This window comes from Rhinopithecus roxellana, chromosome 11 (genome assembly GCF_007565055.1).
Source record: "Rhinopithecus roxellana isolate Shanxi Qingling chromosome 11, ASM756505v1, whole genome shotgun sequence".
Classification (NCBI taxonomy): Eukaryota; Metazoa; Chordata; class Mammalia; order Primates; family Cercopithecidae; genus Rhinopithecus; species Rhinopithecus roxellana.
In genome coordinates, this window is record NC_044559.1 from 72,420,714 (window position 1) to 72,436,355 (window position 15,642).

A 15,642-nucleotide genomic window follows, 5' to 3' on the forward strand; every position below is an offset into this window, starting at 1 on the left:
AGGGCAGCCTCAAATCTAAATCTTTGTTTTGTTTTAATTCCTAAGACCTGGTGGCATACCTTGTACCAAATTGCAATTCAAACAAGAACAAAGGGACATCCAGATCAGGTTCTACGGTAAGTTTTTTTGCTTTTTTTTTTTTTGAGACACAGTCTCGCTCTGTCGCCCAGGCTGGAGTGCAGTAGTGTGATCTCGGCTTACTGCAAGCTCCGCCTCCCGGGTTCACGCCATTCTCCTGCCTCAGCCTCCCGAGTAGGTGGGACTACAGGCGCCTGCCACCATGCCTGACTAATTTTTTTGTATTTAGTAGAGATGGGGTTTCACGGTGTTGGCCAGGATGGTCTCGATCTCCTGACCTCGTGATCCGCCCACCTAGGCCTCCCAAAGTGCTGGGATTACAGGTGTGAGCCACCGTGCCCTGCCTATGGTGAGTTTTCAAATCCAACCAAGGGCAGCCCCATTAGTGCTATCAATGTTTATAAAAAGCCTTCAGAACTTCTCAGAGTGGGACTTCCATAGGACATTTTTTTAAATTAAAAAAATTCACATATATATATTAAAGACAGGGTCTCCCCATGTTGCTTAGGTTGGACTCGAACTCCTGGATTCGAAGGATCCTCTGGCCTCAGCCTCCCAAGTAGCTGGGACTATAGGTGTGTGCCACCACTACCCAGCAACAGTTGGACATGTTTATCCACACTCTCATATATACATGATATATTCTTACTGAACAAGTACTAGAGGGCAACTACATTTAAGCTCTATGATCTAAAAAGACTCATTTTAAAACAGGTTAAAGATGCAATCAATGTACAATGGTTTTGCAATTTCTAAGCTTGCGATAAAATTGCTAACTTAGACAAGCTGAACTAATTCAATAAATGAAATCATATTCATATAATTCCACATTATGATTTTCCCAGTAGTTTCTCTATACATTAATTCACATCTGATTGTCCACAACCATCCTATGTGGTGGAGGGTGCAATACTATCTCCATTTCACAGATGAAAAAACTGGATCTTGTTAGTTAAGTGTGCTAGAGATCACATGAACAGTACCATGCTTGAGAGCTGAGCTCTGACCCCAGGACCTTTGACTTAGGGTTCATCAATTTTCCTTATACCTCTCATTACCTCTCCCATTTATTAAAAATAAAAATATTTATTTATACCTGCAGATTACCGGCATTAGGAACATCTTCGTGTTTCTCATCCAAAAGCTTTGAAATAATCACTAGACTGAGACACTGTCTCAGTTGCCTAGAATTAGAAGTTAAAAGTATTTAGAATGTATTTTAATTAATACTGCTTGAAAAGCAAATGAATGAGTCAAGAGGAGCTCTAGTTCTAATTGGAAATATAGGCAATGTTTCAAGAGAAGTCTGTACAGGAACATATAAGCTGTTATAGAACAGTAAAATTTTCATGTAAAATATTTGTACATAAAACTTGAATTATCTGAAGCTCAGTAAATCATTTAACAGCCTTATCTTTGACCCTGATGATTTACTGACAGAAAACCTATTTTTTTAACTGATGAAATTTATTTTTACTAAAGCAAAAAAAAGCTGATTCATTTATTTTTGTGGAATATGTCATCTGTATTAAGGTAACAGATAAACTAAAATTAAAAATAAAAAAATATTCAACTTGGGTGACAGAGTGAGACTCTGTTTCAAAAAAAAAAAAAAAAAAAAAAAATTACATAATGACCTGAGTTAAGAATTAGAGTAAGAAAGAATCAGGCTATCAATGCCTTTTCTCACAACTGAATATGAAATAAACATCTCTGATCTAACATTCAAAGAATGATGAATAGAAATAAAGAACCAAGGCATTTCATTAATCTAAAATTATAAAATTTCTTAATGTTTAATTCTCACTTTTCAATACCTTCCACGTGATGTCCAATTAGGGACCAGCTGTACCAACCACAGAAGGTTGTGGGGATGACTGGAGAGTTCATTTATGCCCAGACAGAGTTCAGGCACCTGAAAAAAAAGAACATGTAAGATTTCTTTTCAAACAGAACAGTAAAATCAAACACCCAACAGATCATCTACATCCCTTCTTGCCATAATGGAAGCACTAGTACAAAATAAGGGCACATATTTTTAGAAACAGCATGGAGTCTAGAATCTGCTAAAATGTACACAATACACAGATTGTTTTACTTATACTATCTTAAATGGACTGAACAGATACATTTAGCAGAATTTCACTTGGCTTTCATGTTTTGTACTACATCATATCTTTACACAGTCCTTCTTGGAAGGATAAACTGATCTAAATACAAATGTGTATCAGAGTTGTATAAGACTATATATATTCCTGACTTGGGATTTCTTGCACTTTAGGGATCCTATTCCAGTATTTGTAAAAGCCTAACACCTGGCTGGGTGTGGTGGCTCATGCCTGTAATCCCAGCACTTTGGGAGGCCAAGGAATGTGAATCCCTTGAGGCCAGGAGTTTGAGACCAGCCTGGCCAACATGATAAAACCCTGTTTCTACTAAATACACAGAAATTAGCTGGGCGGGGTGGCGTGTGTCTATGGTCTCAGCTACTTAGGAGGCTGAGGCACAAGAATCACCTGAAACCGGGAGGCAGAGGTTGCACTGAGACAAGATTGCACCACTGTACTCTGCCTGGGTGACAGGAGATGCTGTCTAAAAAAAAAAAAAAAGCAAGCCTAACACCCCCCAAATATGTATTACCATTGTGTATCAATTTTTTAAAAAGCCTAACAGTTGCTTCAAAATAATCTGATGAGCAGGGAAAGGAAATATAGGGTCAGTTTTACATTAGACAAGATTATGTCTCAATTATTGAAGCAAAGTGATACTTAGGAATTTATTATACTCTTTGCCTTACTTCTGCCTATTTTAATTTTTCCACTAAAAAAGACTGAAAAATATAATTTTTAAAAAGTCCTAACAAAAATCATACATGTTCATCCTCCATATGGTTGCAGAAGTTCAACTCAAATTCTGGTTGTAGGTATGACTCACTCCGTCATTTCATTTAGGTCTCTGCTCCAAGGTTATTTCGGAAAGGCCTTTCCCTGACTGCCTTATATGAAATAGCATAGCATTCAGTCTTGCTGTACTCATGTCCTGCTTTATTTTAATTTGTAGTACTTAACTACTACCTGACATGATAATATAATCAACATTTACTTGTTTATCTAACCCTTTGACTAGGACAAAAGCCCCATGAAGGTAAAGGCTTTGTCTCTTTCACAGCTCAATCTCTAGCACCTACATTAATGCTGAGTCCACAGGAAATCCCCAATAAACACATTTTTGTTGGATAAAGAGCTGAAGTTTTAGAAAAAATTCAATTATCATGAATTTAAATAATACAGCTCCAGCAAACAGTCCCTTCCTCAGTTCATTTTTAATCTGCCAAAGATCTTAATTGAGTTGAGAAACAGTATTAATTCCATATGCACTATGAGTCAAATTGTAATGCTATATAAAAAATGAATAATGAAGTTTTAAGTAACATTACCTTTGTGTTCCAATCTCCGATGTTTTTCATCAGGTTTATCAGGAGGCTTTGAAAGTCTACTAGAGGAATCTGTTTCAGCTGTTTTTCCAAACTCATTTTAAATAACATTAAAATCAGCAACATTATTTCACGATCCTGGTAACCTTCTGGATGTATAGATGTACACAAGCCTAGAAACTGTTTAACATAAATGCACAGACAAAAATATTTTAGGAGGTATATTTTATTTTTAGTGTTTTAATTATAAACTCTTTTTGACAAAAGACGCAAAAAAGAACTATAAAGAAAACAAACATCAGATGTCTAGAGAAAAGAAGGCAAGAACTACTCCACGTTAATAGTTGAATTAAGTGGCATTTTCTTCTCCATTTTCCATTTTTGAGATTTTCTTAATGGTTCAGTATCACTGATTCAATTCAGCAACTAAAAATGTTTCACACTGTCATTAACTTTTTTTGACCTTCTTTTTTTTGAGACGGAGTCTCACTCTGTTGCCCAGGCTGCAGTGCAGTGGTGTGATCTCAGCTCACTGCAACTTCCACCTCCCAGGTTCAAGTGATTCTCCCGCCTCAGCCTCCCCAGTAGCTGGGATAACAGGACCTGCCACCACGCCCGGCTAATTTTTTTTTTTTTGCGATTTTTAGTAGAGACGGGGTTTCACCATGTTGGCCAAGCTGGTCTCGAACTCCTGACCTCAGCTGATCCACCCGCCTTGGCCTCCCAAAGTGCTGGGATTACAGGCATGAGCCACTGTGCCCGGCCTCTGCCATTAATGCTTGATCACTAAATTATATTGTAAGACTTCTTTCTTTTTTTTTTTTTTTTTTTTTGAGACGGAGTCTCGCTCTGTCACCCAGGCTGGAGTGCGGTGGCGCGATCTCCACTCACTGCAAGCTCCGCCTCCCGGGTTCACGTCATTCTCCTGCCTCAGCCTCCCGTGTAGCTGGGACTACAGGCGCCCGCCACCGCGCCCGGCTAATTTTTGTATTTTTAGTAGAGACAGAGTTTCACCGTGTTAGTCAGGATGGTCTCGATCTCCTGACCTCGTGATCTGCCCGTCTCGGCCTCCCAAAGTGCTGAGATTACAGGCATGAGCCACCACGCCCAGCGACTTCTTTCTTCATACATCCTACTTATAAAAAACTATTGGTTTCAAAACTAATTATGTAACTGACCTAAAGTTCCTGTTCATCACTAATATTAAAACAACACAAAAACAGCAAAAACAATCTTTAATACAAAGACTATTGCTAAGAAATTTCAGAGACTGGAAATCACCTGGTAAGAAACTAGAGGTTTTTTTTTTTGAGACAGAGTCTTGTTCTGTTGCTCAGGCTGGAGTGCAGTGGCACGATCCTGGCTCACTGCAAGCTCCGCCTCCTGGGTCCACGCCATTCTCCTACCTCAGCCTCCCAAGCAGCTGGGACTTCAGGACCCCATCACTATGCCGGCTGTTTTTTTTTTTTTTTGAGACACAGTCTCACTCTGTTGCCCAGGATGGAGTGCAGTGGCACGATCTCAGCTCATTGCAAGCTCCGCCTCCCAGATTCACACCATTCTCCTGCCTCAGCCTCCCGAGCAGCTGGGACCACAGGTGCCCGCCACCACACCCAGCTAATTTTTTTTTTTTTTTGAGACGGAGTCTCGCTCTGTCACCCAAGCTGGAGTGCACTGGCCAGATCTCAGCTCACTGCAAGCTCTGCCTCCCGGGTTCACACCATTCTTCTGCCTCAGCCTCCCGAGTAGCTGGGACTACAGGCGCCTGCCACCTCGCCCGGCTAGTTTTTTGTATTTTTTAGTAGAGACGGGGTTTCACCATGTTAGCCAGGATGGTCTCGATCTCCTGACCTTGTGATCCGCCCATCTCGGCCTCCCAAAGGGCTGGGATTACAGGCTTGAGCCACCGCGCCCGGCCTATTTTTTTTTTTTTTGTATTTTTAGTAGAGACAGAGTTTCACCATGTTAGCCAGGATGGTCTCGATCTCCTGACCTTGTGATCTGCCTGCCTTGGCCTCCCAAAGTGTTGGGATTACAGGCGTGAGCCACCGCGCCCGGCCTGTATTTTTAGTAGAGACGGATTTTCACTGTGTTAGCCAGGATGGTCTCGATTTCCTGACTTCGTGATCTGCCTGCCTTGGCCTCCCAAAGTGCTGGGATTACAGGCGTGAGCCACCGTGCCCAGCCGAGATTTTTTTTTCAAAAAACCATTAACCACAGACTAAATGGTTCTAGCTCTGAGCCAAAGACACACAAAAGTTTTTTCCTACCTTAACCACATTTAAAATGTTGGTTTCAGGAAGTGTTGAAAAAATTGGCTTATAAGATGAATCTTCACTTTCTTTTCCCCTTGATGTTGTCTGTGTTTCAGAACTATTGAGAAGTGAGTAAAGCAATGTGAAGTTAGGCACAAAATATATTACTCACTTTAAGAAATATTGGGCTACTTTTTAAAAACTATGTTTTATCGAGGTATAATTTACATACACTAAAAGGAATGTACCCATTTTAAGTTTTGATAATCATATATACTAATGTAACCACCATCCAAATCAAGAAGTAGAACATTTCCATTCCCCTCAAAAGTCTCTTTATGCCAAATCCAAGTCAATCTGCTATCCCTGACTCAAGGCAAACACTAATATCATTTCTATCATTATGCATCAGTTTTCTCTTGAACAAACTACTTTTTATATGGTACTATCCTCATTGCTCTTGGTGTTAGAGAGCTATGTAGAAGATGGCTCTGACTAAAAAGAATTCATAATAGGTAAAAGACTCATAAATGGCCTAAAGAAACTGCTATAGCAATATACAGAAACAATTCAACGCACTCTACTTCTAGTTATCAGAGGTTATCAGTGAAGATTCATGAAAGAGGAGATGCATGAACTTGGCTTTCAAAAGATAGATAACATTTTAAATTTTTTGAAAAAATAATACTTTTACATGGTTTAAAAAAATCAAAATATATTAAGGTACAGTATGCTGGGATAAACTGCCCTCCTAGCTCTGTTCTTTATAACTACTCGTTTCTTCCCTAAAATAATTACTATGAGTTTTAGTCCTTCCTTCCATTGGCATTTTATGTATAAACAAACAAATACGAATATATGTCCCACTGTGGTATAAGAAGAAATACATTTGATCTTTGTCCCCAATCCCTGGCACAGAGCTCCTAAAACCTCTGGAATGTCTGATGAGGTAGGAGGAGCCTCTTTTGTTATTTATAATAAGCCCTTTTCAACCATACCTAAATTTATGCTAATAAAGTGACTCCTGGAGGATAGGGGCTGGTTGCCAGAGTTATCAACCATGTGACTAGAAGGCTGAAACTTTCAGTCTCACCCAAAGGGGTTAAAGATTAAGTTAATCATCAATGGCTAATGCTTTAATCAACTATCCCTGTGTAATTGGCCCTCCAAAAATACCCTAAAGTTCAGAGAGCTTCTGGATTGGCTAATGCATCAAGATGATGAGAGGGTGGGTAGGGTGCCGTGGCTCACACCTGAATCCCAGCACTTTGAGAGGCTGAGGCAGGCAGATAGCCTGAGCCCAGGAGTTCAAGACTCACCTGGGCAATACAGCAAAATTCGACTGGGGGTGGTGGCTCACGTGTAATCCCAACACTTTGGGAGGCTGAGGCAGGCAGATCACCTGAGGTCAGGAGTTCGAGACCAGCCTGGGCCAACATGGTGAAACCCCATCTCTGCCAAAAATAGAAAAATTAGGCGGGCATGGTGACGGGCGCCTGTAATCCCTGCTACTCGGGAGGCTGAGGCAGGAGAATCACTTGAACCTGGGAGGTGGAGGTTGCAGTGAGCTGAGATCGTGCCACTGCACTCCAGCCTGGGCAACAGAGCAAGACTTTGTCTTAAAAAAAAAAAAAAAAAAAAAAAAAAAAAAGGCAAAACTCTGTCTTCTCTATTAAGAAAGAAAGAAAGAAAAAAAAAATGATGGGAAGGTGGAGTACCTGGACAGGCCAGGGAAGTTCCATGCACTCCCATCCCCATACCTTGCGCAATGTATCTCTTCCATTTGGCTGTTCTTGAGTTGTACCTTTTACAGCAAACCAATAATAGTAAGTAAACTGCTTTCCTGAGTTCTGTGAGCCATTCTAGCATATTACTGAACATAAAGGGGAGGAGGACTGTAGGAACTCCTGATTTACAGCTAGTTGTTTAGAAGAACGGGAAGTCCAGACTTGTGATTCCATATGAAGTGGTGGCAGTCTTGTGGGATTCAGCCCTTAACCTGTGGGCTCTGTGCTAACTCTGGGTAATTAGAACTAGAATTGCATTAAACTGTAGGACATCTAGTTGGTGTCTACAGGGAACTGGAGAAATGACAATGTGTAGAAAACCTATATATTTGATGTCAGAAGTGTTGTGAATGTAGAGGAAACATTTTTTTACCCTTTATCACTCCCCCTTCACCTTTAATACAAATGGTAGTATATTATATACCTTTGTACCTTCCTTTTCTCACTCAGCAATGTATCTTGGAGATATTTCCACAGCTACATGTGAAGAACTTATTTTTTAAAATAGCTGCTTAGTACTTCTTTGCGCCCCTTTCTAGTTGTATAACCTTGGGCAAGTTACTTAACCTCTCCGTGCCTACCTTACTTGTAAAATGGAAATGAAAACCTTACTAGTATTTGTAGTAACTACTAAGTGAGGTACTATGTGAATGAAGCCCTTAGAACAGAGTCTGGCACACAGCAAACACTATATAAGGGCTAGCCATTATGATGTGGAGGGACAGCAGGCAGACCCATTTGATTAGAAAGCTGACAACAAAACAGAAAACAGGTCAGGGTAAAATCGTAAAGTCTTAAATATAGGGTATAAAGGTTTGAGAATAGTAGAGAGTGAGAAAGGCCCTGGAGGAAAGATTTTTTTGCCAGGCTAGGCAGGAAAAGAGAATCTGAATTAGATTGACACAGGAAATGAAAAGGAACGAATAGATATGACATAGGTGGAGGAAAAGGAACGTAGGGATGTGATAATTGAAGGGATACAGAATTGAAGGTTAGAATGTATTTAGACTTAAATTTTAAGTCTATGTACCTAGCAGAATAATGGTCAAGAAAAGAACTGTACTAGTATCCTTTAATATCTGAATTTTCTCTACCTAAATATTTACTCTGACAATCTGCAAACATTTTCACTCTACATCTACTATTTGTATAGATAACTTGCCATGATAAATACGCATATACACACCGGCAAAAATGGGTAAGCTGTGAGTCCTGGTTAAAAAAAGAACAGTGATGGCCAGGTGCAGTGGCTCATGCCTATAATCCCAGCACTTTGGGAGGTCAAGGTGTTAGGACTGCTTGAGCCCAAGATTTTGAGACCAGCCTAGGCAACATAGCCAGATCCATTCTCTATAAAAAAATGTAAAAACATTGGCCAGGCATGGTGGTGTGTGTCTGTAGTGCCAGGGTACTCAGGAAGCTGAGGTAGGAGGGCCACTTGAGCTCAGGAGTTCGAGGGTGCAATGACCCATAACCGTGTCACTGCACTCCAGCCTCAGTGACAGACCAAGACCTCATCTTGTGGAAGGAGGGAAGGGGAAGGGGAAGGGGAAGGAGAAGGGGGGGAAGGAGAAGGGGGGGAAGGAGAAGGGGGGGAAGCGAGGGAAGTGAGGGAAGGGAGGGAAGGGGAAAGGAGAGAAGGGAGGGAAGGGAAGGAAGGAAGGGAAGGAAGGCAGGGAAGGGAGGGACGGAGGGGAAGGCAGGGAAGAAAAGAAAAGAAAGAAAAGAAAGAGAACAGTGAGTGGGGTAGTATCTTAACAAGTTCAAGCCAGGCAGTGGTTCATGCCTGTAATCCCAGCAGTTTGGGAAGCTGAGGCCAGGGGATTGTCTTAGCTCAGGAGTTCCAGACCAGCCTGGGCAACATGGCAAAACCCCGTCTCCACAAAAAATAAAAAAATATTAGCTGGGCGTGGTGGTGAGTACCTGTGGTCTCAACTACTCGGGAGGCTGAGGTGGGAAGATCACTTGAGCCTGGGAGGCAGAGGTTGCTGTGAGCTGATATTGTGTCACTGCACTCCAGCCTGCACAACAAAGCAAGACCCTGTCTCAAACACACACACACACACACACACACACACACACACACACACACACACACACAATTTCCAGACTCATGCTCATGTTGTTTAAACAGGCATTTTGTTACACAGCACTCATTCCTTCACCAGATCACTTGTGTTAAGTTTGTGCCCACCTTTACTCACCACTATACAACAGTGACTATAGCCACCACCACTGTTTATTTCCACTACTGTACATGCTCACTACAGTAAGAAAAATTCAAATTGTTGTACACAACATACAAAATTACCACACACTACTGAGTTCATTAAATGTTAAATAATAAAGTAGCAGTATGTTAAATGTTTATATTATGCAGAAATATGTGGTAACTTTTAAAATGTAAGTGTTTAAGAACATTCTTGTAATATTTAGGGGAAATAGTTGGGATTTTTGGATGGGCTGGATAAACATTATTTTTCCTATTTAAAGTGATGAAACAGTCTCTAGCTGAAATGCTGCTATCCAATATATTTTCAGATACAGATTACATCTGAGTAACCAGGGATCCTATACGGAGTGGAAACAGAATTTTCATAATGTTTAAGTGAATATATTCAACTTTTTCCTTTTACTTCCTTTACCTTTCCATTTTTATTCCCTTTTCTGTGATCAGTCTATTCATTTCCTCTGCCCATTTTTCTAATAGGTATTGATCTTTTTCTTATTGACTTGAAATTAATACTTTGTCTGTAACCAGTTTCCTTTTTTTTTTTTTAAGATGGAGTCTCACTCTGTCGCCCAGGGTGGAGTAAAGTGGTGTGATCTTGGCTCACTGCAACCTCCGCCACCCAGGTTCAAGTGATTCTCCTGCCTCAGCCTCCCAAGTAGCTGGGACTAAAGGTGCGTGCCACTACACCCAGCTAACTTTTTTGTATTTTTAGTAAAGACCCGGTTTCATCATGTTGGTAAGGCTGTTCTCGAACTCCTGACCTCAAGTGATCTGCCTGCCTTGGGCTCCCAAAGTGTTGGGATTACAGGCATGAGCCACTGTGCCTGGCCCCCATCCTTTTTTTTTTTTTTTTTTAAAGACAAGGTCTCAATCTGTCACCCAGGCTGTAGTACTGTGGTGTGATCACAGCTCGCTGCAACTTCCAATTCCCAGCGTCAAGTGATTCTCCCGCCTTGGCCTCCCCAAGTGTTGGCATTACAGGTATAAGCCACCACACCCAGCCCAGTGTATCTTTTAACTAGTTACACTTCACATATTTGAAGGTTATTCATTTTTGTTTATTATTTTTATACCCAGACACCCACACCAAATTTTCTTAGCTATTTGTCATAGTTTTTCACCCGAGTCTTAGGCTTCTATGTCTAGATTAACTCACATCTACAAATAATCTTTCAGCAACTCCTTTCCAATTTTTGTATCTCTTGTTTTTTGTCTCTTGTCTAATTACTCTGGCCAATACTTCCACCAAAACAATGTTAAATAACAACGGAAAGTCTGGTAAAAAGAAAACAAAACTTTTATGAGAATATTCCTATTGTTTGCCTGCTAAACATGATGATGGCTTTTAGATTAAGACAGATGTTAAGAATGTATCTAATTCAAGATTGATCTCAACTTTGAGAGATCTTTTTAAAAATCAGAAATAAATATTAAACTTTAGCTATAATTATAGGTAAGTTGTATGAAATGGTATTTTTGGAGTTAATTATGATGAGAAAACTTACACTAGATAGTCTTCATTAAAGTCTGGCTGAAGATTCTCCAGGGGAAACAAAGATCTAAAATCAATCCCCATATTGAAAAACACAGCTGCTATATCAGACAATGATGGGATCCAGGGCCAAACTGGTGAGTCACTGAAGGTATCTAATTAACAGAAGAAAACATTTCATTCTAAATCTGTGGTCTATAAACCCACATTTGCAAGGTGACAGTCTGCATGTGAAACATAAATAATTACAATGGTTTTATACAAATGATAGCTGCGAATTTTATGCTAACAATATAGTTATAGGTTAAGCATAGGAATTATAGATTCCCAAATAAAATGAAGAAAATGACATAAAGAAAATATCTGAGAGTGATGGATAAAAGGGTGTAACTCAGAAGGAAGTAACACGTTTTAAAATGGCTGGAAATACCACTGGTAAAATCCCAACTATCAATAACACAGGAAGATTTTTTATCATCTTCATTGCCTTTATAGTCCCAATCCCCAAGACAGATGAAACAGGTAAACCACCATGCTTCTTTTATTAAGGGCTCTCAAAGATGAGAAAGCAAATGTTACACCTTTGCAGTGGATGCTTTCAATATGCCTTACTGTATTATCAGTATAATATTGCTGCTTACCAATAAGCCAATTAAACTTAGTTGGCTAAGTAAGTTTGGAACCATTTCCACTTCTCAAGCAAAGTAGGCCATGATTTGGTAAATAGTAGGTGAGGGTTTCCACTTGCAAGATCTTATACTCTTTTCTCAATGCAAGTAGGAAAATTCAGATACTCATTGTTTAACTGAAGTTCCATTTCATTATTAAAGACTTTTGAGGTCGGGTGAGGTGGCTCATGCCTGTAATCCTAGCACTTTGGGAGTCCGAGGCGGGTAGATTGCCTGAGCTCAGGAGTTTGAGACCAGCCTGGGCAGCATGGCGAAACCCCGTCTCTACTAAAATACAAAACAATTAGCCGGGTGTAGTGGTATGTGCCTGTAGTCCCAGCTACTCAGGAGGCTGAGGCATGAGAATTGCTTGAACCAGGAAGGTGGAAGTTGCAGTGCTGAGATTGCGTCACTGCACGTTAGCCTGGGCGACAGCAAGATTCTGTCTCAAAAAAACAAAAAAATGACTTTTGATTAGAAAAATAATTTTGTATTGTATATTTCCAAATATACTAACATTTAGCAATATGAAAGATACCATGTAAATAGCAACCAATAATACACACTGTAAATTGCAGTAAGTTGATATACTTACCATTTCTAATAGTTATTTCCATCAATGTACTTAAAATCTGCACTGACACAATACAGTCTGTATGAACTGACATCATCTGTCAAAAGCAGAGAAATGACAGGGTATTAAGAAGAAAGAAAACACAAACATTCATTATTTGCTAGGCACATATAAAGTTGTTTTATGTGGGCCAGGCACAGCAGTTCATGCCTGTAATCCCAGCACTTTGTGAGGCTAAGGCGGGCGGATACCTTGAGCTTAGGAGTTTGAGACCAGCCTGTGCAAGATAGCGAAACCCTATCTCTACAAAAAATACAAAAATTAGCCAGGTGTGGTGGCGCACACCTGTAGTGGAGGATTGGTTGAGACCAGGAGGTGGAGGTTGCAGTGAGCCATGATCGTATCACAAAAATAAAAAATAAAATAAAGGCATTTTATGTGCATTTAATACTAATGATAGCCTTGTGAAGTGGTACTCATTACACATATGAGCAAATAGGTTTCAGAGAGATTAAATATTCTGCCCAACTGATATAAATGATATGTGGAGAAGGTGGAATTTAATTCTAAAGTCAGAGCTCTTTACATTCTAACATGCTGTTTTTGATTTTTACAACTTTCATTTATAATTAGATAAATAAAACATTTGAAACTATCAAAAAATGTCTTTTTAGTAAACAGCATGACGTGAAACCAAAAGACCACAAAGGAAAAGGCTGCAGGCAAAAATCAAACCACAAATTAATAAGATACGAATATACAAAATAATATACCAACATAGTTTTTCAAAGATGCTCAATATCACTAGCTCAAAGAGATGTAATAAAAACAGTAAGATATCACTGATTGGCCAGGCCCAGTGGCTCACGTCTGTAATCCCAGCACTTTGGGAGGCCAAGGTGGGTGGGTCACGAGGTCAGGAGATCGAGACCATCCTAGCTAACATGGTGAAACCCCGTCTCTACTAAAAATACAAAAAAAATTAGCCGGGTGGTGGCGGGCGCCTGTAGTCCCAGCTACTCGGGAGGCTGAGGCAGGAGAATGGAGTGAACCCAGGAGGCGGAGCTTGCAGTGAGATGGCGCCACTGCACTCCAGCCTGGGCGACTGAGCAAGACTCCGTCTCAAAAAAAAAAAAAAAAAAAAAAAAAAAAAGATGTCACTGATTGACTTCTAAATTGGCAATGATCAAGAATATTGATAATACCCTGCATTCATAGGAGTACTAGAAAGGAAGAAAGCAGTCTTATGAGAAAGTCTTATGCCTCATGTGAGTGCAATTTGGTTAAAACTTTTAAACTAGGGCCAGCTGCAGTGTCTCACACCTGCAATCTCAGCACTTTGGAAGGCTGCAGTGGGAGGATTATTTGAGCCCAGGAGTTCAAGACTGGTCTGAGCAACATGGCAAGACCCCACCTCTACAAAAAATTTTTTTAAATTAGCTGGGTGTGGTGGTGCATGCCTATAGTCCCAGCTACTTGAGGGGCTGAGGCGGAAGGATCACTTGAACTTGGGAGGCTGAGGCTGCAGCGAGCAGTGATTCACACCACCGCACTCCAGCCTGCGTGGCAGAGCAAGACCCTGTCTCAAAAAAAAAAAAAAGCCCAAAAAATCCAAAACAACTAATTGGTAATATTTATGCAAAGTTATTATTTTATACTTTCACCCAGTTAGGCTTTTTACATACACAAATTTAGATGCAAATAGCATGCCTGTAATGCCTTTTTACATACAGGAATTTAGAGACAAATAATATATCTTTGTTTTTTTTTGAGACGGAGTCTTACTCCGTCGCCCAGGCTGAAGTGCAGTGGTGCAACCTCGGCTGACTGCAACCTGTGCTTCCCAGGTTCAGATGATTCTCGTGCCTCCTCCTCCCAAGTAGTTGGGTCTACAGGCCTGTGCCACCATTAGGCTACCTAATTTTTTTCTTTTTTTTTTTTTTGAGACGGAGTCTCACTCTGTCGCCCAGACTGGAGTGCAGTGGCCGGATCTCGGCTCACTGCAAGCTCCGCCTCCTGGGTTCACGCCATTCTCCTGCCTCAGCCTCCCAGGTAGCTGGGACTACAGGAGCCCGCCACCACGCCCAGCTAGTTTTTTTTGTATTTTTTAGTAGAGACGTGGTTTCACCGTGTTAGTCAGGATGGTCTCGATCTCCTGACCTCGTGATCCGCCCGTCTCGGCCTCCCAAAGTGCTGGGATTACAGGCTTGAGCCACCGCGCCCGGCCAGGCTAGCTAATTTTTGTATTTTTAGTAGAGAGGGGGTTTCTCCATGTTAATCAGGCTGGTCTTGAACTTCTGGCCTGAAGTGATCCACCCATCTCAGCCTCCCAAAGTGCTGGGATTACAGGCTTGAGCCTAACCTCTGATATAACCTTTTTTTTTTTTTTTTTTTTTGAGACGGAGTCTCGCACTGTCACCCAGGCTGGAGTGCAGTGGCGCAATTTTGGCTCACTGCAGTGAGCCTCCGCCTCCTAGGTTCAAGTGATTCTCCTGCCTCAGTCTCCCAAGTAGCTGGGATTACAGGCACCCACCACCATGCCTGGATAATTTTTTGTATTTTCAGTAGAGACTGGGTTTCACTATATTGGCCAGGGTGGTCTCAAACTCCTGACCTCGCCATCCGCCTGCCTTGGTCTTCCAAAGTGCTGGGATTACAGACGTGAGTCACCACGCCCGGCCTGACACTTTTTACAAGACAATTTTTTGGGAACAAAAATCTCAAGTTTAAAAATTTTAAAAATCATTTAACAAGGTAATTTTATAGTGGATTTCTAGAGGAACACATATTGTATTTCTATTGTTATCTTTTTCATTTGCTTAGAAGCCATAGATTATAATACATTTAAATTTAAAGTGCAGCCGGGTGCAGTGGCTCACGTCTGTAATCCCAGCACTCTGGGAGGCTGAGGCGGGCAGATCATGAGGTCAGGATATGGAGACCATCCTGACTAACATGGTGAAACCCCGTCTCTACTAAAAATATTAAAAAAAAAAAATTAACCGGGCCGTGGTGGCAGGCGCTTGTAGTCCCAGCTACCTGGGAGGCTGAGGCAGGAGAATGGCATGAACTCCGGAGGCAGAGGTTGCAGTGAGGCGAGATTGCACCACTGCACTCCAGCC

At 41.0% G+C, this 15,642-nt stretch overlaps 1 protein-coding gene across 3 annotated transcripts in view; it reads right to left on the bottom strand.

Moving 5' to 3' along the window:
- SLF2 (SMC5-SMC6 complex localization factor 2) overlaps nt 1-15,642 on the bottom strand; it is a 54,151-nt gene that overhangs the window by 15,508 nt on the left and 23,001 nt on the right. For all 3 annotated transcript variants that reach the window (XM_010356104.2, XM_030940661.1, XM_010356103.2), the window contains exons 10-15: nt 12,542-12,617; nt 11,292-11,433; nt 5,782-5,884; nt 3,515-3,691; nt 1,896-1,993; nt 1,175-1,262 (exon numbers count right to left, since the gene is read on the bottom strand). In XM_010356104.2, the coding sequence (XP_010354406.2) occupies nt 1,175-1,262; nt 1,896-1,993; nt 3,515-3,691; nt 5,782-5,884; nt 11,292-11,433; nt 12,542-12,617 (684 nt within the window). The remainder of the gene's footprint in view (nt 1-1,174; nt 1,263-1,895; nt 1,994-3,514; nt 3,692-5,781; nt 5,885-11,291; nt 11,434-12,541; nt 12,618-15,642) is intronic.